This window comes from Bombina bombina, chromosome 4, assembly GCF_027579735.1.
Source record: "Bombina bombina isolate aBomBom1 chromosome 4, aBomBom1.pri, whole genome shotgun sequence".
Lineage (NCBI taxonomy): Eukaryota > Metazoa > Chordata > Amphibia > Anura > Bombinatoridae > Bombina > Bombina bombina.
In genome coordinates, this window is record NC_069502.1 from 908,627,822 (window position 1) to 908,655,784 (window position 27,963).

Consider the following 27,963-nt stretch of genomic DNA (forward strand, 5'->3'; position numbering starts at 1 on the left):
TTTTACTAGCTTTAGGGAGGGGCAAGCTATAGATTTTCTTGGGTGAAATGTGCTGCAGCTTCCTATTATAACACATTCATTGTTGATGTATTATTATTACATTATTGTTATCTTACTTTTTATTTAACATAAGTAGCATTATCATTATTTTACTGTAATAAATTAGCCCAGAAGCAGAAGTTGTTTTCACTTTCTGCAAATGAGATTTTTTTTTTAGTGAAACTTTTTTTTAAAAGTTCTATAATATATTGCAGCAGATAAAAACTGCATAGCAAATCAGCTGCAGAGAAAAAAAAATGTTTAAGGGACAGTCTAGACAAATAAAACTTATCAAATTTGCTTTGTATTCATGGTATTCTTTGTTGAATGCTAAACCTAGGTAGGCTCATATGCTCATTTCTAAGCCCTTGAAGGCCGCTTCTTATCTCAGTGCATTTTGACAGTTTTTCACAGTTAGACAGCGCTAGTCATGTGTTCCATATAGAGAACGCTGTGCTCACTCCCGTAGAGCTATTTATGAATCAGTGCTTTTGACCGACATGCATTTTAACCAATCAGTGCTAAGATAAGGGGGCAGTCTGCAGAGGCTGAGATACAAGGTAATTACAGAGGTAAAAAGTATATTAATATAACCGTGTTGGTTATGCAAAACTGGGGAATGGGTAATAAAGGGATTATCTATCTTTTTATACAATAAAAGTTCTGGAGTAGACTGTCCCTTTAAGTTTTTCAAATGTCTCTTGAATAAATGTATTTCCTTTGCTATTGGTATAATATCACATAATTATAAGGTAAAATGTAGTAATAAAAAAGTGCATCATGAGAACGTCTTATCTTAAGGAGTCACAGCTTTTCAGACCGGGAAAGGCTAGGAGGCAGGGTTGAAAAAATAACTGAGAGCTAGACATCAATCATTGTGCTGCCACTGTGCAGCGCTGCTCTGTATTTCACTGTTCTCTTCAAATATCACTTCGCTCAAACCTCATAGCAACCAGAGCACAACTCTGTTTGATAAGAACAGCCTGATGTAGAGCAGGGCTGTAAATCAAAAGCGCTAACAGTTTATTCATGTGGCCTGCTCTTTCTGCAGACATGCTGCATTTTCTGCAATAACATCTCAGATGACAGCGTGTTCTGCCTTAGGGTAAATTATTCACTCCTTTTTGGATATTTTTTAGATTACTTTTAACAATTTGATCTACTTGCATATAAGTAGAAATATGGCAAAAATAGAAACATAAATATTGACGGCAGATAAGAGCCATAGGCCCAGCAAGTCTGTCCGATATTACCTAACAGTATAAACTTATCTAGTTCGTAGGATAGCCTTATGCTTTTCCCATGCATTTTTAAAGTCCCCCACAGTGTTTGTTGCTACTACCTCTTGAGGAAGTTTATTCCATAAATCAATCACTCTTTCTGTAAAGAAGTGCTTCCTCAAATTACTCCTGAATCTACTACCCTTTAGCTTTAGCTCATGACCCCTTGTTCTTGAATTTTCCATTTTATGTAAAATACCCACAGCCTCAGTTTTACTAAACCCTTTAATGTACTTGAAAGTTGCTATCATATCACCTCTTTCCCTTCTCTCCTCTAAGCTATACATATTTAGGTCATTGAGCCTATACTGGTAAGTTTTATTTTTTAGACCATGTACCATTTTGGTAGCCCTCCTTTGCACAGATTCAAGTTTGTTAATATCCTTCTGAAGATATGGCCTCCAGAACTGCACACAATACTCAAGATGAGGCCTAACTAATTATCTATAAAGTGGCATAAGAACCTTACTATTTCTGCTGCAAATACCTCTACCAATACATCCAAGCAATCTGCTGGCCTTACTCGCTGCATTACTACATTGTTTACTAAGTTTTAAATCATCTGAAATAATAATTCCCAAGTCCTGTTCCTCATTTGTAAAAGTCAGTAAAGTGTCATTGAATCTGTAATTAACATTTGGATTTTTCTTCCCTAAATGCATTATTTTACACTTTGCTGTGTTAAACTTTAGATCCCAGTCGTCTGTCCAATCCTCCAATTGTTGTATATCACTTCTCATTTTGTCTACCCCCCCTGGAACATCCAGTCTGTTACAAATTTTCGTATCATCTGCAAACAGACATACTTTCCCCTGTAGCCCTTTGCTGATATCGCAGATAAATATGTTAAACAAAACAGGCCCCAGAACTGTCCCCTGAGGAACACCACTAGTAACAGCCCCCTCTGCTGAATGAACTCCATTTACTAAGACACTTTGTTTTTTGTCCTTAAAGGGACAGTACACTGTAAAATTGTTTTTCCATTAATGTATTTTAAATGACTTGTTATACCAACTGCAGAGTATAAAATATTTGAGAAATTCCATTTTCATGCTTATTTGTGTATATGAAGTAGCTGATTTTGTGCTTTGAAACCACAGCCTATTACAATGGGTTGAACTTAAAGGTGATATCAGATCTCATTATGTTCTAAGTTTCTGTAAACAGACTTGCTTCCTTATCTTTTATTTGGCTGGAACACCAAAGCTCAATACATAGAGAGAACAATGGAAAATGATCATTTTATTACTTAACTATCCTGCATCCCACTGAGAGTGTAATCTCTTCTGCTGGCTGTGTATACTTAGGCTATTCAATAGCCTATACTCCAGTATTAATTTGTTCAGTGTAGGTGGCGATACCACAGGCTAAATCAGCTATTTCAAATGTTGAAATAGGAGTAAAGGAGCTACTTGTAACCAATTTAATACACTCTAGCAGGTTAAAAGGACCATTGGGAATAATTTAAAGAGGAATTTTTTGGGGGGTGAACTGTTCCTTTAAGCCAGAATTCCACCCAGTTCACAATTTTTCAATCTAGATCAAGGAGATACAGTTTGTGAATTAGTTTATTCTAAAACTATGCTACATCAACTGTATCCTGTTTCAAATGATGGGTGTAATAAATTAACAGAAAAGATAAAGGTTTACAATCGGTTATAGCGGATTGGTTCGACTCCACTATTAAAATGACTTACAGTTGACCTCTGATCTAAAGGAGCAGATAACCACTACCCCAAACAAAATACCTGCTATTTAAACTCCTATTTTATAGAAAGATTGTTTTTATCACAAATCGGAGAAAAAATGAATTAAAATACTTGTCATGTAATAGGAAAAAGTTATTCCAATTCTTTCATGAGATTTGCTTTATACGTTTAAAACTTAGTGCACAAACTGCAATGATTACTTTTGTATGATGGGCAGATATATTAGTTTCTAGCATGAAAATGAAGTAAACTTTCTTTGTGGAACAAGTATATTATAAAATTGATTTATATGGCTTGTTGTGTACAATACGAGAAAAAAGATTTAGTGGCAGTGAAATGGAGAAATATTTTCCAGACTTTTCGAAGCATTAAATTAATTTTTAAAATGTAATTTGAAAGGTTGCACGTTATTGTGTTCTTCAATACTTTTCCTTTTATTGATTTATTGAATAACGAAACGTTATTACGTTTAGGCGCTGGTGCAAGACCTTCATAAAGGAGAGATTATTATGGACACATTTAATGAACTTTCAAACAAGCTGCTTCGGGATTATAAAAGTGACGATACCCGAAAAGTGAAAGAAACAAGCGATCAGTTATACATGACGTGGGTCAACCTGAACAAAAGGTGAGAACACACTCCTGGGTGCCTACTTCATATTTCATTTTTTAATATAAATATCTTACATTTGCAATGATGAGATGCAAAATTGCTATCTAGGAATTGCTTATTATTTAAGTATCATTCATTTGTTCATTCATTAGTTTGTTTGTTCATTCACTGACTTAGTCAATCATTAAGTCACCAAGGAATTGGATCAATCTTTTATTCTCTAATTAATTAATTTATTAATTTGTTCATTTAGTTAATTAAGCATTCGTTAATTCATTTTTTCAGTCAATCATTTGTTCAGTCGCTCACTCACTCGTTCACTCAGTAACTCGCCGGCTCACTTATTTTTACTCACTTATGTAATGATGAAATACAGAAGCAACCTTTCTATCTTGAATTTAATTGCTTATTATTAAAGTGTCTTTCATGTTTTTGTTTATTTACTCAATCATTTAGTCACCAAGTAATTGGCTAATGAATTAATTAATTAATGCATTTTCTTATTTATTCATTTATTTACTCATTCATTCATTTGGTTACTCGTTTACTCTAACTCATTGGCTTGCTTATTTATTTTCTAATTAATTTTGCATTTGTTCATTTACTAATTTGTTAATTTACTAATTAATTCATTAATTTACTAATTTATTTATTCCTTCAATTGTTTTGTTACTCGCTCACTGTAACTCATTGACTCGCTTATTTACTCACTTAGTCACAATCATATAGAAGCAACATTTCTATCTAGGATTTATTTGCTTTTTATTAAATTGTTATAAATTTGTTCATTTATTTGTTCGTTCTTTTACTCAGTCATTCAGTCAACAAGTAATTGTTTCATCCATTAATTTGCTAATTAATTCATGCATTCATTCACTCACTCAGTAACTTATCTCACTTAGTCAATGATGAAAAGTGGAAGGAACATTTCTATCAATGATTTAATTGCATATTGATAATGTTTTATTAATATGTTCATTATTTCATTTATTCATTCACAATTATTCAGTCTCCAGGTATTTTGCTTACTCATTCATCCGATTATTCATTTGCTAATTATTATTTTGTTTGTGTGTGTCCCTGTTTTTTCAGTTCAATAATTATTTTATTAAATCATTGTTCAGTCTCTTAGTCATTAAATCACTCACTTGTTTACTCACCAACTGATGCTCACTCACTCTTTTCTTCACTAAATCATTCATATCATTTTATGCAGATCAGGGGTTCAGGGTAAGAACAAATACAAGCAACCCTGGCTAACAGTCCCCCAAATTTGCAAAAAAACCCCCCAACAATTCCCCATTATTTCATATTTAACATTTTGTGAATAGTAGCATTAAAGGGACATGAAACTCAAAGTTTTATCTTTCACGATTCAGATGTAGCATACAATTTTTAACTACTTTCCAATTTACTTCTATGAATAAATGTGCTTCATTTTCTTGGTATCCTTCTGTGAAAAAGCAGCTTATTAAGAAATGGGTGATCTATAATAATAATTCTACTAAAGAACATAGAAGTAATACACATAGTGTAATAGTCTACGTCTTTTCCATTTGTTATAAAGCATTGGTTTGTGTCCTAAAATATGAATTTTAGGTATTTAAATAGGATATTTAAATAAATGCTAGATGTAATTATAGATTCATAGCAAAGTTTAGCATGTAGATATATTTTATTACATTACCTGCTTAAATATTGAAGATACATGTGTAAAGGTTTAGTTTCTATAAAGTAATTTAGTCACTATAAAGTAGGTGCTGCCATCTTCGAATTTAGGTTTTCCCCTTTCTGTCTCTTCTGCTGAGGCCAGTTAGAAAATAAGTGATTAAAGTGAATGTCAACTTTCACGAATGAAAGCCCTGTTTTTAAAAATGCTATTAAAAACAGGGGCACTTTCATTCATGAAAGTTTACATTGAAGCCGTTTTTAAAAAAAAAAAAATACTTGCCTTTTATTCCTAGCAAGCGTTGAACACCAAAGCAGCGATTCCTCTGACCCCCAGGATGTCTCTTCCTTCTTTAGAAATGACAAATCCGGCTTCCTCCAATCACGGCGTGGCCTCAGGCAATGTTTGCTCTGGGGGGGAAGCCGTTATTGGAGGAAGCCGGATGCGTCATTTATGACGTAAGAGGGGACGACCTGGAGACGGAAGAATCGCTGCTCCGGTGTTCCACACTTGCTAGGAAGAAAAGGTAAGTATTTTTAAAAAAACGACTTCATTGTAAACTTTCATGAATTAAAGTGCCCGTGTTTTTAATAGCATTTTTAAAAACAGGGCTTTCATTCGTGCAAACAAGGCTGTGTGGAATACAGGGTTGCTAAAGCACTATAAAATACAGTAGAATTGCATAATCCACAAGGGTATAATAGCAGTTACTCTACATTTTAAATGAACAGTAGATTTTGTTCTGACACATTTCATAATTTTAAATCTCGTAATCTAAGTCATTTAAGTGTCCAGTATTTTTGTGACATTTATACAGGACAGCCTGCTAATACTGAACTGTTCAGTTGAATACTGGACACCTGGCAGCCTTAAACACAGTACATTAATGGACTTTAACCACCTCAAGATATTAATATAAATGATTTCATTACATGTAGTAAAACAATTTTGCAATATACTTTCATTATTTATTTTGTTCTCCTTTCTTGTCATTTAATTCTGAATATTGTGGGCTATCTAATTCATGTTAAACATGGAAGTGCAGACACAGCTATATTCCACACAGTCATTGGTTGCCCACTTTAGTAAACCATTTTTTAACCATTTCTAATTGGCCTAAGCAGAAAAGCTAACCTAAGTTAGAATATGGCAGCGCCCACTGCTATATGGATATTACCGTTACCCTTATTTATTTATTTTTAATATTTAAACAACTAATATAATATTTAAAAAGTACCTGTACAAATTATTCTCAGGCTAATCTTTGATCTGAATGCATCATTCAAGCAATGATTTATTTAGTGTTTAATGTCCCTTTTTATCATAATACATAAATTAAATAAAGAATGAATAATTTATGAATTGATTTAAAAACCTAGCTGAGCTGCAGAAAAGCTCGCAAACACAATAGCTTACAGATATAGCTGGAAGCCTAGAAATATGTTAAATAGCAATAGCTATAAAAACACATGAGTGCAAGAATACATATCAATTTGGTAAAGAGTCTTTTTATAGTTATACCTTTCAAAGTTGAACAAACATTATTGCTAATTGCATAGAAAGGGTTAAGCAAAGCATAACAAATTTCTATTAGTGCAGCAATCTGCTTGTTAATGATATAGTGCTGCCTTGTCAATGAAAAGTCAATTGTCTCAGTAATAGTTCTGGTTTGTGCAGCTCAGAAAGATGAGATTTATAGGGAGATACTAAAAGGAATGACAAGGGTGAATGACAAAGTGGAATGCCCATAGACTTTAATAAGATATAAAGTTAAAGGACCAGTCAACACATTAGATTTGCATAATCAACACATGCAACATAACAAGACAATGCAATAGCACTTAGTCTGCACTTGAAATGAGTAGTAGAATTTTTTATAACAAATTTCAAAGTTATGTATATTTCCACTCCCCTTGTACCATGTGATAGCAATCAGCCAATCACAAATGCATATACGTATAGTCTGTGAATTCTTGCACATGCTCAGTAGGATCTGGTGACTCGAAAAGTGTAAATATAAAAGACTGTGCACATTTTTTTTAATGGAAGTAAATTGGAATGTTGTTTAAAATTACATGCTGTATCTGAATCATGAAAATTTAATTTAACCTGAGTGTCCCTTTAAAGTAACAGTCAAAATTTCATGACTCAGATAGGGCATGTCATTTTAAACAACTTTCCAGTTTACGTTTATCATCAAATTTGCTTTGTTCTCTTGTTATTCTTTGTTGAAAGCTAAACCAAGGTAGGCTCATATACTAATTTCTAAGCCATTGAAGGCCGCTTCTTATCTCAGAACATTTTGACATTTTCTCACCGCTAGACAGTACTAGTTCATGTGTGCCATATATATATATTTATACACACAGAGAGAAGTGCACTTGCAGGAACGAACAACCAGCTCAATACCATTGTTAGCCTGTTCTATGGCGATTTACCACCTGGGTGCAACTTCTTTTAACCCAGTAATGCTTTTCACAGAGTAGAACTTTCCTGTAGTATATCAGTCTGATCCCGCCTATTATGGTCAGTCCAGCGCCGAAATACCAGGCAATTCTTCTCTGAACAAGGAACACAGCAACCCCAGACGATCGTTACGACCTTCATTGGGCCTCGTCAGTGAGGTGTAGCAGTGTTCCTCTATACACACTGAGCAAGGAGTCCACGTCTGGTTGCCACTTTTTCCCATAGGGAGACTAAATACACACAGAGAGAAGTACACTCCACTGAGTGAATCCACCCTCCTGGGCCGACTGCCTGGGTACAAAAATGTAGATACAATGAAGCAAACGAATGCACTCACAGGTCTTCACATCGAAGTGTCAAAAAGTTTTATTTGACGTGTACACACACATATACACACACACACACACACTCATTGTGCTCACTCCATTGGAGTTATTTATGAGTCACCACATAGAAACAAGGTAATCACAGAGGTAAAGATATATATTAGTATAACAGTGTTGGTTATGCAAAACTGGGGAATGAATAATAAAGGGACAGACAATATACATTCTGGAGTAGACTGTCCCTTTAAAAGTGCTATAGCAGCACAATTATGAGACATATCACATAAATATCTACCAAATATATTCCCTGAGTACAGTGTCATATTCTGAATGTGACATTACACAAGATTATGGCTGCTTTCTTTGCAATGACAAGGGTGAATAATAAAATTGAATGCCCTTATACTTTAATGGGATGTCAAGTTAAAAGTGCTATAGCAACAAAACTATGAGACATGTCACAGTAGACATTTACCAGTAATATTCCCCAAATACAGTAGCAGACTTTGAAAGTGGGATTTCGTAGAATTATTGCTGCTTTCTATGGAATGACAAGGGTGGAATGCCCATGGGTGTAAAGTTAAAAATGCTATAGCACAAAAACTGGGAGACATATCAGATAGATATTTACCAGATATAGATATATTCTCCATGTACAGTAGCAGGTTTTGAATGTGAGATTACGTGGGATTATATCTGCTTTCTATGGAATGATAGGTAAATAACAAAATGGAATGCCCATATTCTTTAATGGGATGTAGAGTTAAGAGTTATAGCAAAACAATGAGATGTAATGCATAGAAATGTATCAGACATATTCTCCAAGTAAAATGGCAGACTCTGAAAGTGAGATTATGTAGGATTATAGCTGCTTTCTGTGGAATGACAAGGGTGAATGACGAAATGGAATTCCCATAGACGTTAATAGGATGTAAAGTTGGAATAAAACTATGAGGCATAGCACATAGTTATTTACCAGTTATATGCCCCAAAAACAGTAGCAGATCTTGAAATTGAGATTACGTGGAATTATAACTGCTTTCTATGTAATAACAATATGGAATGTCCATAGACTTTAATGGTAGACAATCGTAGGAAGGTAGACGGAATACGTTCTGTAAATAATGGTGATCCACTGACACTGTAACAAATGTATACAAATGGATATAGTCCAATTTATATGCATTTGTTACTCAGTGTATCACCCTTATTTTTTGCCACTTATTGTATTTTTCTTTTGGGAACCTGCACTGAGGAAGTGTTTATTTATTTGTTTGATACAGAATAAATTATGTATAGCTAGACAGTGATAGGCAGGTATAGAGAAAAAGTTATGTATAGGTAGACAGTAATACGTAGGCAGGATATGTTATGTATAGCTAGACAGCGATAGGTATAGAGAAAAAGTTATGTATAGGTAGACAGTAATACGTAGGCAGGATATGTTATGTATAGCTAGACAGCGATAGGTATAGAGAATAAGTTATGAATAGGTAGACAATGATAGGTATAGAGAATGTTATGTATAGGTAGACAGTGATAGGTATAGAGAATAAGTTATGGATAGGTAGACAATGATAGGTATAGAGAATGTTATGTATAGGTAGACAGTGATAGGTAGGTATAGAGAATGTTATGTATAGGTAGACAGTGATAGGTAGGTATAGAGAATGTTATGTATAGGTAGACAGTGATAGGTAGGTATAGAGAATAAGTTATGGATAGGTAGACAGTGATAGTTATAGAGAATGTTATATATAGCTAGACAGTGATAGGTATAGAGAATAAGTTAAGTATAGCTAGACAGTGATAGGCAGGTATAGAGAATAAGGTATGGCTAGGTAGACAGTGAAAGGTAGGTATAGAGAATAAGGTATGGATAGCTAGACAGTGAAAGGCAGGTATAGAGAAAAAGTTATGGATAGGTAGACAGTGATAGGTATAGAGAATAAGTTATGTATAGCTAGACAGTGATAGGTAGACATAATAATTTATGTATAGGTAGAAAGTGATAGAACGGTATACAGAATAAGGTATGGATAGCTAGTCAGTGATAGCTAGTCAGTGATAGGTAGACAGTGATAGGTAGTCAGTGATAGCTAGTCAGTGATAGCTAGTCAGTGATAGCTAGTCAGTGATAGCTAGTCAGTGATAGGTAGACAGTGATAGGTAGACAGTGATAGGTAGACAGAATAAGTTATAGGTAGACATTTATAGGTAGACAGAATAAGTTATAGGTAGACAGTGATAGGTATGTACAGTATAGGCACCAGTGATAGGCAGGTATTAGTTATAGGTAGACAGTAATAATTACAGATAATGAGTTACTTACTGATAGCTAGTGATAGGCACATAGGCAGATATATGCAGGAGTTTCCTCTACAACTCATTCTAAGGGCCAGATTTAACAATCAGCGGATGCTGCTGGATCCGCCTGAAGTTTCCGGCTTGCTGGAGACTTAAGTTAAGAAGCAGCGGTCGTAAGACTTAACTTGTCTGCAATCATCCTTATACAATCGTGACGATTGACACCCCTTGCTAGCGGTCGATTGGCCGCTAATGTGCAGGGGATGGCATTGCACAAGCATTTCACAAGAAATGCTTGTGCAATTTTAAATGCCGACAGCGTATGCTATAGCGTATCATGTCCACCCAACATATGATAAATTAGCCCCTAGCTGTACAGCTGTGCTTATCATTTCTGCATGTACGATAGCAATAGTGGCATTTACTTTGCTGTTCTGGATAGATTGTCTTGAGGTTGGTTATTAAACTAGCAATACACCAGAATTCAGTCATATTCACTTTATTTGATCTGTCCCTAATCTCCTCTCAGTTTTCAGTTGAATAAGAGAAACGCATTGTCCTTTGGTAGCTATGAAATTATTGCACAGACTCTACAAGGTTTTGTTGGTCCTATTAATTCCATATAGTTTCCTAGCAACTATTCAACCATATACCTTTAAAGCATTATATCATCTTTTCTATGGTTAGTGTCTTTGTCCACAGAGAAAACACTTCAGATGATTCCTTTATAGTATATGCTATATTTAATACATATCTTGCCCAAGCATTGCACTCATTAAGCTAAGGTTGTTTCGTATTATTTGCATTGTGTATTTTATTCTTCCCACACAAAAAATGTAATCTACAGATATGTTCTCATATAGGTACCAATGAGAAAGCATGATAGCGCTTCATAGTGCAATACAAAAGCCAAAGCGTTTCCAGCTATCTGCTTTTAATTTATATTAAAGGGACATTAAACATACATTTTTTCTTTAATTATTCAGATAGAGTATGCAATTTTAAGCAACTTTTTAATTTACTCCTTTTATCAATGTGCTTTCTTTATTTAAAAAGCAGGAATGTAAAGCCCATTTTGGTTCAGAACCTGGGTTATGCTTGTTTATTGGTTTGCTAAATCTAGTCACCAATAAGCAAGCGCTATCCAGAGTGCTGAACCTAAAATGGGTTGGCTCCTAAGCTTTAAATTCCTGCTTTTTAAATAAAGATACCAAGAGAACAACGTAAAATTGATAATAGGAGTAAATTAGAAAGTTGCTTAAAATTGCATGCTCTATCTGAATCATGAAAAGAAAATTGGGTTTAGTATCCCTTTAAACCCACATTTTTTCGTTCATACAAAAAGAAGGAATATAAGCTTAGGATCTTGCCCATTTTTGGTTCAGCACCTGGGTAGCTCTTGCTGACTGGTCGGTAAATGTATCCACCAATCAGCAACCGCTACCCAGGTGCTGAACCAAAAAAATGGTCTGTCTCCTAAGCTTACATTCCTGCTTTTAAAATAAAGACTCCAAGAGAATGAAGAAAAATTAATAATAGGAGTAAATTAGAAAGTTGCTTAAAGGGACATGAAACCTAAAATTTTTCTTTCATGATTCAGATAGAGAATACAATTTTAAACAACTTTCCAGTTAACTTCTATTATTTAATTTGCTTCCTTCTCTTGTTATTCTTTTCTGAGGCAAGCTCAGGAGCAGCAGAGAACCTAGGTTCTAGCTGTTGATTGGTGGCTGCATATATATACAGGGAGTGCAGAATTATTAGGCAAATGAGTATTTTGACCACATCATCCTCTTTATGCATGTTGTCTTACTCCAAGCTGTATAGGCTCAAAAGCCTGCTACCAATTAAGCATATTAGGTGATGTGCATCTCTGTAATGAGAAGGGGTGTGGTCTAATGACATCAACACCCTATATCAGGTGTGCATAATTATTAGGCAACTTCCTTTCCTTTGGCAAAATGGGTCAAAAGAATGACTTGACAGGCTCAGAAAAGTCAAAAATAGTGAGATATCTTGCAGAGGGATGCAGCACTCTTAAAATTGCAAAGCTTCTGAAGCGTGATCATCGAACAATCAAGCGTTTCATTCAAATAGTCAACAGGGTCGCAAGAAGCGTGTGGAAAAACCAAGGCGCAAAATAACTGCCCATGAACTGAGAAAAGTCAAGAGTGCAGCTGCCAAGATGCCACTTGCCACCAGTTTGGCCATATTTCAGAGCTGCAACATCACTGGAGTGCCCAAAAGCACAAGGTGTGCAATACTCAGAGACATGGCCAAGGTAAGAAAGGCTGAAAGACGACCACCACTGAACAAGACACACAAGCTGAAACGTCAAGACTGGGCCAAGAAATATCTCAAGACTGATTTTTCTAAGGTTTTATGGACTGATGAAATGAGAGTGAGTCTTGATGGGCCAGATGGATGGGCCCGTGGCTGGATTGGTAAAGGGCAGAGAGCTCCAGTCCGACTCAGACGCCAGCAACGTGGAGGTGGAGTACTGGTTTGGGCTGGTATCATCAAAGATGAGCTTGTGGGGCCTTTTCGGGTTGAGGATGGAGTCGAGCTCAACTCCCAGTCCTACTGCCTGTTTCTGGAAGACACCTTCTTCAAGCAGTGGTACAGGAAGAAGTCTGCATCCTTCAAGAAAAACATGATTTTCATGCAGGACAATGCTCCATCACACGCGTCCAAGTACTCCACAGCGTGGCTGGCAAGAAAGGGTATAAAAGAAGAAAATCTAATGACATGGCCTCCCTGTTCACCTGATCTGAACCCCATTGAGAACCTGTGGTCCATCATCAAATGTGAGATTTACAAGGAGGGAAAACAGTACACCTCTCTGAACAGTGTCTGGGAGGCTGTGGTTGCTGCTGCACGCAATGTTGATGGTGAACAGATCAAAACACTGACAGAATCCATGGATGGCAGGCTTTTGAGTGTCCTTGCAAAGAAAGGTGGCTATATTGGTCATTTTTTTTGTTTTTGTTTTGTTTTTGAATGTCAGAAATGTATATTTGTGAATGTTGAGATGTTATATTGGTTTCACTGGTAAAAATAAATAATTGAAATGGGTATATATTTGTTTTTTGTTAAGTTGCCTAATAATTATGCACAGTAATAGTCACCTGCACACACAGATATCCCCCTAAAATAGCTATAACTAAAAACAAACTAAAAACTACTTCCAAAACTATTCAGCTTTGATATTAATGAGTTTTTTGGGTTCATTGAGAACATGGTTGTTGTTCAATAATAAAATGAATCATCAAAAATACAACTTGCCTAATGATTCTGCACTCCCTGTATATATATATATATATATATATATATATATATATTTTTTTTTTATATATATATATATATATATATATATTTATATATATTTATATATATATATATATATATATATATATATATATATATATATATATATTGTGATTGGCTCACCCATGTATTCAGTTAGAAACCATTAGTGCGATGCTGCTCCTTCAACAAATGATACCAAGAGAATGAAAAAGATTAGATAATAGAAGTAAATTAGAAAGTTGTTTAAAAATGTATTCTCTATCTGAATCATCTACAATCTACAGCTTGAGTATTTATTCCCAGTAGTAATAACTTGTGGACTCTCATTACCTTTATGAAAGAAAACATAACAGCCAATCAGCATAATCAGTGCTAAGTTTATACTTTGCTTTAACATAATTTTATGGGATTTCACTATAATCTTGCGAGATTTCTTAGTAAATTTACTTAAACTGAGGAGGGAAACAAAGTGGATGTGCTGCACGTGTCAGATGCACATTCTCTTGCAAGTCCTGAGACAAGCATCCTGATTGAATGGTTAAAGTCCTTTTTCAATGGGATGTTGCTACTGAGGACATTTTAAGATGAGCAATCTTGCTTTTTTTTTTTTTACATACTACTGTACATGTGACACTTTCTAGTCAGCTATTTGCATATATGCTGCATCACTTTCAAGTAATTTAGCATATGGGTAACATTTCCCTTTAATGTAAGTTTTGGATTGACTAATGCACCATTGGTTAGGAGCTGAGCACAACCACTGGCCAATCAGGGATGGCATATGTGTTTAGCTGCTAATCACCAGCTGTGTTCAGCTGAGGATCGGTGGAGCTTAAAGTGAAGGTTAACTTTGATGAATGATAGCCCGGTTTTTAAAAATACTATTAAAAACAGGGGCACTTTCATTCATCAAAGTTTAGAAAGCAGCCGTTTTGTTTAAAAACTTACCTCTCTTCTGTTCACAGCTGGAGCAGCTTCCCCCACCCGGAGATCCTCTCTTCACACGTCAGCAATGACTAATCTGGCTTCCTCCAATCACCGCATGGCCTCAGGCAATGATTCCCCTGGGGGGAAGCCGTGATTGGAGGAAGCTGGATTAGTCATTGCTGACGTGTGAAGAGAGGATCTCTGGGTGGGGGAAGCTGCTCCGGCTGTAAAGAGAAGAAAGTTACGTTTATAAACAAAACGGCTGCTTTGTAAACTTTGATGAATGAAAGTGCCCCTGTTTTTAATAGTATTTTTAAAAACCGGGGTTTCATTCATTAAAGTTTACCTTCACTTTAAGCACATAGCACTATGCAAGAAACAGTGCAATAATAGAAAGGTTTTTCATATTATTATTGATATTTTCATGCCTCTTTAAATTATTTTAAAATATTTATTTTGTATACAGTGCAGTCTAATTACTGCTATATGGCATACATATACATATTAATTTTATATCCTTTTAAGACATAAAGCTAGAACACAATTAAAATGTATTTCTCTTGTTAAGTGTATCCAGTCCACGGATCATCCATTACTTGTGGGATATATTCCCTTCCCAACAGGAAGTTGCAAGAGGATCACCCACAGCAGAGCTGCTATATAGCTCCTCCCCTCACATGTCATATCCAGTCATTCTCTTGCAACCCTCAACATAGATGGAGGTCGTGAGAGGAGTGTGGTGTTTTATACTTAATAAATTCTTCAATCAAAAGTTTGTTATTTTTAAATGGCACCGGAGTGTGCTGTTTTTTCTCAGGCATTATTTGGAAGAAGAATCTGCCTGCGTTTTTTATGATCTTAGCAGAAGTAACTAAGATCCACTGGCTGTTCTCGCACATTCTGAGGAGTGGGGTAACTTCAGAAAGGGAATGGCGTGCGGGGTCTCCTGCAACTAAGGTATGTGCAGTAAAATATTTTTCTAAGGAATGGAATTGACTAAGAAAATACTGCTGATACCGAAGTAATGTAAGTAAAGCCTTAAATGCAGTAAAAGTGACTGGTATCAGGCTTATTAATGTATGTGCAGTAAAATAATTTTCTAAGGAATGGAATTTGACTAAGAAAATGCTGCTAATACTGAAGTAATGTAGTAAAGCCTTAAATGCAGTAGAAGTGACTGGTATCAGGCTTATCAATAAGAGATACATACTCTTTAAAAAAGGATGTTTAAAACGTTTGCTGGCATGTTTAATCGTTTTTTTGAGGTACATTGGTGTTAAAACTTATTGGGGCATAACTTTTTCCACATGGCTGACTTATTTTATGCATAGAAACAGTTAACTGAGGCTTCCCACTGTTGTAATAAGAGTGGGAGGGGGCCTATTTTAGCGCTTTTTTTGCGCAGTAAAAATTCAGACTCAGTCTTCCTGCTTCTTCCTGCATGATCCAGGACGTCTCTAGAGAGCTCAAGGGACTTCAAAAGTCATTTTGAGGGAGGTAATCAGTCACAGCAGACCTGTGACAGCGTGTTTGACTGTGTTAAAAACGTTTTTTTCTCTATTGATTATCCGTTTTGGGTATTAAGGGGTTAATCATACATTTGCAAGTGGGTGCAATGCTCTGCTAGCTTAATACATTTACTGTGAAAATTTGGTTGCTATAACTGATTTGGTTCATTGTTATTTCAACTTGAGACAGGTTTTGTGCTTCTTAAAGGCGCAGTAGCGTTTTTTATATTGCTTGTAAACTTATTTTAAAGTGTTTTCCAAGCTTGCTAGTCTCATTGCTAGTCTGTTTAAACATGTCTGACACAGATGAATCTGTTTGTTCATTATGTTTGATGGCCAGTGTGGAGCCCCATAGAAATATGTGTACTAAATGTATTGATTTCACTTTAAATAATAAAGGTCAGTCTTTATCTGTAAAAGAATTATCACCAGACAACGAGGGGGAAGTTATGCCGACTAACTCTCCTCACGTGTCAGTACCTTCGCCACCCGCTCAGAAGGCGCGTGCTAATATGGCGCCAAGTACATGAGAGACGCCCATAGCAATCACTTTACAGGACATGGCTACAATCATGAATAATACTCTGACAGAAGTATTATCTAGGTTGCCAGAATTAAGAGGCAAGCGCGATAGCTCTGGGATTAGGACAGAGCGCGCTGGTGCTGTGAGAGTCATGTCCGATACTGCGTCACAGTTTGCAGAACATGAGGACGGAGAGCTTCATTCTGTGGGTGACGGATCTGATCCAGGGAAACCGGATTCAGAGATCTCTAATTTTAAATTTAAGCTTGAGAACCTCCGTGTATTGCTAGGAGAGGTTTTAGCTGCTCTAAATGACTGTAACACAGTTGCAATTCCAGAGAAATTGTGTAGGCTGGATAGATACTATGCGGTGCCGGTGGTGTACTGACGTTTTTTCCTATACCTAAAAGGCTTACAGAAATTATTAGCAAGGAGTGGGATAGACCCGGTGTGCCCTTTTCCCCACCTCCTATATTTAGGAAAATGTTTCCAATAGACGCCACTACTCGGGACTTATGGCAGACGGTCCCTAAGGTGGAGGGAGCAGTTTCTACTTTAGCTAAGCGTACCACTATCCCGGTGGAGGATAGTTGTGCTTTTTCGGATCCAATGGATAAAAAATTAGAAGGTTACCTTAAGAAAATGTTTGTTCAACAAGGTTTTATCTTGCAGCCCCTTGCATGCATTGCGCCTGTCACTGCTGCTGCGGCATTCTGGTTTGAGTCTCTGGAAGAGGCCATTCACACAGCTCCATTGGATGAAATTATGGACAAGCTTAAAGCACTTAAGCTAGCTAATGCATTTGTTTCTGATGTCATTGTACATTTAACTAAACTAACGGCTAAGAACTCCGGATTCGCCATCCAGGCGCGGAGAGCGCTATGGCTTAAATCCTGGTCAGCTGACGTGACTTCTAAATCTAAATTACTTAATATTCCTTTCAAGGGGCAGACCTATTCGGGCCCGGCTTGAAAGAAATTATTGCTGACATTACTGGAGGTAAGGGTCATACCCTTCCTCAGGACAGGGCCAAATCAAAAGGCCAAACAGTCTAATTTTCGTGCCTTTCGAAATTTCAAGGCAGGAGCAGCATCAACTTCCTCCGCTCCAAAACAGGAAGGAACTGTTGCTCGTTACAGACAGGCCTGGAAAACTAACCAGTCCTGGAACAAGGGCAAGCGGGCCAGAAAACCTACTACTGCCCCTAAGACAGCATGAAGGAACGGCCCCCTATCCGGAAATGGATCTAGTGGGGGGCAGACTTTCTCTCTTCGCCCAGGGCGTGGGCAAGAGATGTCCAGGATCCCTGGGCGTTGGAGATCATATCTCAGGGATATCTTCTGGACTTCAAGGCTTCTTCCTCCTCGAGGGAGATTCCATCTATCAAGGTTATCAGAAAACCAGTTAAAGAAAGAGGCATTCCTACGCTGTGTACAAGACCTCCTAGTAATGGGGGTGATCCACCCTGTTCCACGGACGGAACAAGGGCAGGGATTTTACTCAAATCTGTTTGTGGTTCCCAAGAAAGAGGGAACCTTCAGACCAATCTTGGACCTAAAGATCTTAAACAAATTCCTAAGAGTTCCATCATTCAAAATGGAAACTATTCGAACCATCCTACCCATGATCCAAGAGGGTCAGTACATGACCACAGTGGACTTAGATGCCTACCTTCACATACCGATTCACAAAGATCATTATCGGTACCTAAGATTTGCCTTTCTCGACAGGCATTACCAGTTTGTGGCTCTTCCCTTCGGGTTAGCTACGGCCCCGAGAATCTTTACAAAGGTTCTGGGCTCACTTCTGGCGGTTCTAAGACCGCGAGGCATAGCGGTGGCTCCGTATCTAGACGACATCCTGATACAGGCGTCAAGCTTTCAAATTGCCAAGTCTCATACAGAGATAGTTCTGGCATTTCTGAGGTCGCATGGGTGGAAAGTGAACGTGGAAAAGAGTTCTCTATCACCACTCACAAGAGTCTCCTTCCTAGGGACTCTTATAGATTCTGTAGAGATGAAAATTTACCTGACGGAGTCCAGTTATCAAAACTTCTAAATGCTTGCCGTGTCCTTCATTCCATTCCACGCCCGTCAGTGGCTCAGTGCATGGAAGTAATCGGCTTAATGGTAGCGGCAATGGATATAGTGCCATTTGCACGCCTGCATCTCAGACCGCTGCAATTATGCATGCTAAGTCAGTGGAATGGGGATTACTCAGATTTGTCCCCTCTACTAAATCTGGATCGAGAGACCAGAGATTCTCTTCTCTGGTGACTTTCTCTGGTCCATCTGTCCAAGGGCATGACCTTTCGCAGGCCAGATTGGACGATTGTAACAACAGATGCCAGCCTTCTAGGTTGGGGCGCAGTCTGGAACTCCCTGAAGGCTCAGGGATCGTGGACTCAGGAGGAGAAACTCCTCCCAATAAATATTCTGGAGTTAAGAGCAATATTCAATGCTCTTCTAGCTTGGCCTCAGCAACACTGAGGTTCATCAGATTTCAGTCGGACAATATCACGACTGTGGCTTACATCAACCATCAAGGGGGGAACCAGGAGTTCCCTAGCGATGTTAGAAGTCTCAAAGATAATTCGCTGGGCAGAGTCTCACTCTTGCCACCTGTCAGCGATCCACATCCCAGGCGTGGAGAACTGGGAGGCGGACTTTCTAAGTCGCCAGACTTTTCATCCGGGGGAGTGGGAACTTCATCCGGAGGTGTTTCGCTCAACTGATTCATCGTTGGGGCAAACCAGAACTGGATCTCATGGCGTCTCGCCAGAACACCAAGCTTCCTCTTTATGGATCCAGGTCCAGAGACCCGGGAGCGGCGCTGATAGATGCCCTAGCAGCCCCTTGAGTTTCAACATGGCTTATGTGGTTTCCACCGTTTCCGCTGCTGCCTCGACTGATTGCCAAGATCAAACAGGAGAGAGCATCGGTGATTCTGATAGCGCCTGCGTAGCCACGCAGGACCTGGTATGCAGACCTAGTGGACATGTCGTCCTGTCTACCATGGTCTCTGCCCCTGAGGCAGGACCTTCTAATACAAGGTCCTTTCAACCATCCAAATCTAATTTCTCTGAAGCTGACTGCATGGAGATTGAACGCTTGATCCTATCAAAGCGTGGCTTCTCAGAGTCAGTTATTGATACCTTAATACAGGCACGGAAGCCTGTTACCAGAAAAATCTACCATAAGATTTGCCGTAAATACTTATATTGGTGCGAATCCAAGAGTTACTCATGAGTAAGGTTAGGATTCCTAGGATATTGTCCTTTTTACAAGTAGGGTTTGGAAAAGGGCTTATCTGCTAGTTCGTTAAAGGGACAGATTTCTGCTCTGTCTATTCTTTTGCACAAGCGTCTGGCAGAAGTTCCAGACGTCCAGGCTTTTTGTCAGGCTTTGGCCAGGATTAAGCCTGTGTTTAAAACTGTTGCCCCTCCGTGGAGCTTAAACTGGTTCTTAAAGTTCTTCAAGGTGTTCCTTTTGAACCCCTTCATTCCATTGATATTAAGCTTTTATCTTGGAAAGTTCTGTTTTTTGATGGCTATTTCCTCGGCTCGAAGAGTCTCTCAGGGGCCCATTTATCAAGCTCCGTATGGAGCTTGAAGGGCCGTGTTTCTGGCGAGTCTTCAGACTCGCCAGAAACACAAGTTATGAAGCAGCGGTCTAAAGACCGCTGCTTCATAACCCTGTCCGCCTGCTCTGAGCAGGCGGACAGGAACCGCCGGAAATCAACCCGATCGAATACGATCGGGTTGATTGACAGCTCCCTGCTGGCGGCCGATTGGCCGCGAGTCAGCAGGGGGGCGGCGTTGCAACCAGCAGCTCTTGTGAGCTGCTGGTGCAATGTTAAATGTGGAGAGCGTATTGCTCTCCGCATTTAGCGAGGTCTTGCGGACCTGATCCGCAGTGTCGGATCAGGTCCGCAAGCCCTTTGAATAAATGGGCCCCTCTGAGTTATCTGCCTACATTGTGATTCTCCTTATCTGATTTTCCATTCAGACAAGGTAGTTCTGCGTACTAAACCTGGGTTTTTACCTAAGGTAGTTTCTAACAGGAATATCAATCAAGAGATTGTTGTCCCATCATTGTGCCCTAATCCTTCTTCAAAGAAGGAACGTCTTTTGCATAATCTGGACGTAGTCCGTGCCCTGAAGTTCTATTTACAGGCAACTAAAGATTTTTGTCAAACTTCTTTCCTGTTTGTCGTTTACTCTGGACAGAGGAGAGGTCAAAAAGCTTCGGCAACCTCTCTCTCCTTTTGGCTTCGTAGCATAATACGCTTAGCCTATGAGACTGCTGGACAGCAGCCCCCTGAAAGAATTACAGCTCATTCTACTAGAGCTGTGGCTTCCACCTGGGCCTTTAAGAATGAGGCCTCTGTTGAACAGATTTGCAAGGCTGCGACTTGGTCTTCGCTTCACACCTTTTCAAAATTTTACAAATTTGACACTTTTGCTTCTTCGGAGGCTGTTTTTGGAGAAAGTTCTACAGGCAGTGGTTCCTTCCGTTTAAGTTCCTGCCTTGTCCCTCCCATCATCCGTGTACTTTAGCTTTGGTATTGGTATCCCACAAGTAATGGATGATCAGTGGACTGGATACACTTAACAAGAGAAAACATAATTTATGCTTACCTGATAAATTTATTTCTCTTGTAGCGTATCCAGTCCACGGCCCGCCCTGTCTTTTCAAGGCAGATCTAAATTTTAATTAAAACTCCAGTCACCACTGCACCCTATGGTTTCTCCTTTCTTGTTTTGTTTCGGTCGAATGACTGGATATGACATGTGAGGGGAGGAGCTATATAGAAGCTCTGCTTGGGTGATCCTCTTGCAACTTCCTGTTGGGAAGGGAATATATCCCACAAGTAATGGATGATCCATGGACTGGATACACTACAAGAGAAATAAATTTATCAGGTAAGCATAAATTATGTTTTTATACAACGTGACATTTTATATTGCGTAGCCTATTCTACACACAAAAAAAAGGGACACTTAAGTCAAAATTAAACTTTCATGATTCAGATAGAGCATGCAGTTTTAAACAACTTACATATTTTATATTTATACTTTTTGAGTCACCAGCTCCTACTGAGCATGTGCAAGATGTCACAGAATATACGTATATATGCATTTTGTGGAAATAGACAACTGAAATTTGTCAGAAAAAAAATCTACTACTCATTTGAAGTTCAGACTAAATGCTAAATGCATTGTCATTTTATCATGCATTTGTTGTTTATGCAAATCTGCTGTATTTACTGGTCCTTTAAGGACAGGTTTAAAGTAATTGTAAAGTTTAATGAATTACTGCCCAGTATCTAAAAATAATCTTAAAAACAGGGGCACTTTAATTAATTAATCTTTACTAAGACGCTTCTTTTTAAAAATATTTAACATTGTGTTATGGTAAACATACCGCCATTACTCCCCCCCGCATCTCCTACTACTTTTAGCATATAGATGACAAATCTAGCTTCCTCCAATAATTGCGTGCCCCATCTGGCGTCCAGCTTGTGGGACATGCAATGATTGGAGGAAGCCGGGTTCGTCATAGATATGCTAATAGCAATAGGATCTGCGAGCTGAGGAATGGTGGTATGTTTAGTATAAGACAATGGTAAATATTTTTTTAAAAAAGGAGTTTAATTCATTAAAGTGCCCCTGTTAAGATTATTTTTAGATACTGGGCAGTAATTCATTAAACTTTACAATCTCTTTAAGTGAATTCCTTCCATAGTAACAATATATTATTTTTTCTACTTTATATGTAAATTAGGAAGAAAAGAAAAAAAAACTTTTCTAGTAAACAAAATAATCTTTTGTATAAAAAAAAGCAAGAACGTTTATCCTCCTTTGCTAAAGATATTCCAGTGCACTCTCCAGCTGGGAGAATATAATTGGTAGAATTCAGAAGCTTTGGTGCTGATCCAGGAAAGAAAGTGAGGATGAAAAACCTGTTCTTTTCAAAAGCAAAAATATATGCCTTGTAATATTTGACCTAAAACCATTAGCAGATTTTTATGCTTTAACCCCATCACCCCTGTTTTGGCTGCAAAGGAGAATGTATATGAATAAGTCTTGGTAATTGTGATACATGTTTTTCTGTCTGTGTAACCTGGAAGGAAAAAGTTATTTTTCCCCCAACTTTTCACACATTAATCACAACAGAAACTTTATCTGGATTCTATTAACTTTTTTATGTATCTTTACCCAGAATTCTTTGAGTGGAAACACTCAAAAGTAAAATAAATAAATAAATGTGCAATTAATTACTTATTTTCAAAAATTTATATAGTACCCATAGGGTTGCCTGCTCTCCTCCACAAAAATACAGGAGAATCTGTTAGTGAATGGTAGGTGGGATCACACAATGCTTCCCCAAAAGCACTGACTTGACTAAGCAGTCATTTTACCCTTTGGCTGCCAGGAACGTACAAATCAATACTGTGGCTATTAGTAACCCATGTAAACTGAAATTATTTCACCCCCTTGACTTCCCCTTTTCTTCTTTCTGCTTTTACAAAACTGGAAATTTTAGTGTTTAGTTTTTTATGAAGATTTTACTTGACAGCCTGCTAAAATACTGGGCCGTCTAGTTAAATACTCAAAACCTGGCAAAACTAGGATGTAACAACAATGTATGTTGTTATCCCCTTTTTGGCGCATTTTGGTTAAAGGGACATTAACACTTAGAGATTATGCATATTTAAACTACGTGCAAAATACTTTCATTATTTATTTTGCCCCATTTTCCTTTAATAGTCTAAGAATTGTGGATTTTCCAGTTCTGAACACATAACTCCCAACATCTTCCTGATGTTTTCCAGTATTTGGGTTAAATGTTTGTGAGCAATGGCCCACCTGTAACTTGGGGGCGGGGCAGCACATGAGAAGGAACAGGGTTATGAAAGGAGGACGGGGTTAAGATCAGTCAGTGGATGTGTCTGGGTGTTCCATGGGCTGGGTGGGGCCTGGGCTGGGCTTGATAATTGTCTTAAAACAGGACACAGAGGGGCTGCAGGCTTCAAAAGATATCTGAAAATCACACAGGATTCAGAACGGTTGGGAGCATATGGCATACTTCGCAAGCCTAACCTTGCCACATATATGCCTAATTTGCAATTTGATATCTATATTGTTACTGAGATTTTGTTAACACAATGACAATGACAGTGGCAACCCCTGTTGTCTCTACCTATTGTCCGGATTGGCACCTCCAAATAAGGAAATTGATAGGTTAGGTTAAACCATTGAAAAACAATTGCAGCAAACGTTCAGGCACTGCTAATATGTTAATCTGTTGGAAGACTGCAGAAAAATGATGTAGTTACAAGGTGTTTACTGTCCCTTTAAATCCGTAATATTACTCTTATTAAGTTGTTTTGGGCAGCTTGATTGATTGTTTTTTTTAATTTTATTAAGACATCATGCACATTGGTTTGAGCCAAGGCTCAACAAACCCAGGAGCCAGGGAAGCCACTGGCTCCTAGAAAGCTACCTCTGGTTACTAACTTTTTGGGTTATTTTTCATCCTATATAATAAAAGGCCAGGTATGTTTGTCCGAAGCTGTCATGCGCAGTAGAGACTGCAAGACAAACATACCTGGCCGTAACAAAGGATCAGTCAGTGAGGATCAGACAGTAGAGAGGGTGGACGGGAGCAGGCATGACAGGGGCGTGGTCGGGCAGAGCGCTCGTGGGGGGGGGTATGGCCGCGGCATCGGTCGTGGCGGGCGTGGTCAGACAGGAGCGCTGACGGATGGGGCCACTGCACTGCAGAAAATGGCTTGTGTACATGGGCTTTAGGACTAGTATATCTATAATAAAAATACCACAGTCTGTCTCCTAAATATTCTTACTGTCTCCTAAATTTAAACAGATTAATTGACCCATGGACTGTACGTTTTTCTGATTTTTTTTTTATATACTTACTAGAATGTATGTGATTTTTTGTTTTTATATTTTTAGAGGTGAAACGCTTTCAGATAGTAATGAAAAATGTTTACCTCGTAGTTAAAAACAAACAAATCCCCTATATATATATATAGATATATATATATATATATACTAAATATATATATAGGTATATATGTGTGTATATATATAATATATATATATATATACATACATACATACATACATACATACATACATACATATATATAGGTGTGTGTATGCGCATAAATATGTATATATGCATGGTGCTTTTTTGCTCAGGCATGTGGGGTGTGTGGGTTCAAGCCAAGAATCAATCATAAATGGATTATCTCCCCTATGGCTTATATATAGTTTTGACAAAGACACTCAGTGTTCTTTCTTCCTGTAGATATTGAATCCTATTTATAATTTTTATTTTGTTCAGTTTTTGTTCTATTTACTTTAATGTAAACTTTTCTATTTTACATGTACAGTAAAAAAAAAAAATATGCCAATCACCATTTAGTGGTACATCCACTGCTTGTAATAAAAATCTTTATCATAAAGATAGGCAGAGTTAACAGAAGTGTAGGTACTACACTGCGAAGGGTAACCAGTTATAAAAGCAGTATGTGTCAGAATGTAAATATCAATCAAGAAAATCCTTTGAAGTACTTTCAGCAAGCTTAGTCACTGAATGTTAAAAATAACTATTCTTACAGTAGTCAAAAATGTTCATTATTGCAGGGAAAGAAAAATAAATCTTGCCTCAGGTAAATAGTATGACGTCTGATTAACTTCTTCAAGGCTAAAAATCTTTAATTATTTGAAATATGTAACTCATATGTAGCAATAACATTCTGAAGTTTTCTATTATTTGTTTAAAAAAAACTATCACAACGAAAATAATTTTTTTTATCATGACACAGTTGTGCTTTATTTATTTCTTAAAATATATTGTTTAATTAAAAAATCTTTTCATCTCCCTTGATGCTTTCTCATGTCTCTGTTCAGTTTATAAAACTGTAGTGGCTGGTGGTGGTTTCTAAAAAATAGTATTGCAATTAATTTGTAAGATATTAAAGACACATAACATTTCTATCATACAGGTGATGAGAGTCTACAATCCAATACTACTAGAAATTACTCTTCTCTGCCACTAGGAGGAGGAAAATATTCCCAAATCCCAAGAGTCCTATAACACCCCTTCCACCTCATAGGTACCTACCTCATTCTTGTCTTTGCCTCTGCTGGAGGAGGTTGAGGAATAAAGAAAACTAAACCAGGCTTTTGGGGAGTAGTCCTACTTATCTTCTGTTTTCTTTTTTTCCTTTGGCTTAGCGTGTCTTGAACTAGTCAGTTTGATTATGCTTCTTTAAGATGGGCTAACGTTTTCCATTCCTCAAGCTTTTTTTATGGGTATATAATTAGTTTATGTTATTGTAGTTCAGTGCTGCCATGGAGCCTTATGCTTCTGTCCCTAAATCTACCTTAGGAGGGCTGGGTCTCCTGAACACTTTCCTACTAATGTTAAGTGTTTTTATCATTTGAAGGCTGAGATATCAAGCTTATTTAAGCTTATTTATGTGACTCATGTTTTATGTTAATGCATTCAGACTAACTTAATACTGCTTCTATGAGTATTACTGCTCCTTCTGTTTTTTTCTTACAGGGGAGCTCTACAGATTTTTGCTCCGGGGTGCGAAAGAGTTTCATCATATTTACGATTTTTGCTAAATTTAGCAGTTAAAAATGGGCCTTATAAACTCTTAGATTCAGTCTTAAAAAATGTTGCTAAAACTCCTGAGGGTTTTCCTATTCCTGATGCTGTCTCTGAGATAGTTTATAGGGAATAGTTTAATCCAGGTAATTATTTTAATCCTTCTGCAAAGTTTTAGAAGTTATATATTTTACCTGCCTCTATCATTGAACAATGGGAGATTGTCTCTTAAGTAGATGGGGCCATTTCCACACTGGCTAAGCGTAATACTATCCAGTAGTATCTCTTTTAGACCCTTTAGATAGGAAGTCAGAATCCTTTCATAGAAGGGTCTTTCTGCAAGCAGGATATTTGTTTAGGCCAGCAACATATATTACTGATGTAGCTTGCTGCTTTTTCTTTCTGGTTAATTAGTCTTTCAGAACAGTTTTTAGCAGTTTGGGATTACTCAAATGTTAATTCTTTCATTTATGATGCTGTATTTGACATTATTAAGATTAATGTTAAGACATGTCCTTGGCAGTCCTTTCTAGAAGAGCTTTTTTGGCTTAAGTCCTTGGTCTGCTTATATGGTGTGTATCTTAATCCAGACTTTTAGCTCTTTCTTTTCAGGGAAAGAAATAGTTTGGTTCTGATTTGGATTCTATTTTTTTTTCTGTTACTGGAGGTAAATGGGCTTTTTCTTCCTCAGGGACAAGAAGTCCAAGGGGGAAATCTAAAGCCTCTAATAGTTTTTCGTTCCTTTCATCAGAACAAGGAACAGAAAGTCGATTTCTCCTCTCAGAAGCAAAGCTCCTATGGCCCAGCCTGGAGGCCTAGTGCTAATTGGGATAAATATAAATGAGCCAAGAAATCCTCCCTTATTTCTAAGTCTGCATGAAGGTGCAACCCTCGATCCAGAGGCTCTGGTAAGGGGCAAGTTATGCCTTTTTCAGGGGGCTTAGTTTCAGTCTTTTCTGGTTCTCTGGGTTCTAAATATAGTTTCTCTGGGTTATCGGATAGGTTTCAGAGCAAGGGCTTCCAGATGAAGGTTTTTTCTGTCCAATGTTCCAAAGAATCCCTTAAAAGCCCAAGTCTTTTTTTCAATCAGTTTCAAATCTAATAACTACGGTCTTGATTGCTTCAGTTCTTTTGCAGAAACAGGGGTTAGAATTTTATTCATTGTTCCAAAGAAGGAGGGACCGTTCAGTCCACTTCTGGATCTAAAGGCCTCTGAACAATTTTGTCAATTCCTACTTTAAAAATGGAACTATTCTGACTATTCTGTCTTTTTTATTCAGCAAGGTCAGTTTATGTCCACAATGGATTTAAAGGATTCTTATCTTTATATTCCAATTCACAAGGAACATTACAGTTTCTGAGGTTTGCTTTTCCTCCAACAATTTTCAGTTTGTTGCTCTACCAATCTGTCTGGCTACAGCTCCAATAATTTTCTCAAAAGTGCTGGGTGCCCTACTGTCTGTTATTAGATCTCAGGGTGGGTATTGCAGTGTTTCCTTACCTGGGACGATACCTTGGTTCAAGCCTCCATCTTTTTAATTTATCAGAATCTCACACCAGCAGACTGTTGTTCTTTGGTGACTCAGACAAAGGTTTCTTTTTCTGGGGTTTTCAAATAGATTGTCACCTTGAGTCATTCT

General features: G+C 37.6%; 1 protein-coding gene across 5 annotated transcripts in view; it reads left to right on the forward strand.

Annotated features, from left to right (window-relative positions):
• The window catches only part of UTRN (utrophin), a 1,395,536-nt gene that overhangs the window by 560,344 nt on the left and 807,229 nt on the right, over positions 1-27,963 (forward strand). For all 5 annotated transcript variants that reach the window (XM_053711837.1, XM_053711835.1, XM_053711836.1 and 2 more), the window contains one exon: positions 3,502-3,656. In XM_053711837.1, coding sequence (XP_053567812.1) covers positions 3,502-3,656 — 155 coding nt within the window. The remainder of the gene's footprint in view (positions 1-3,501; positions 3,657-27,963) is intronic.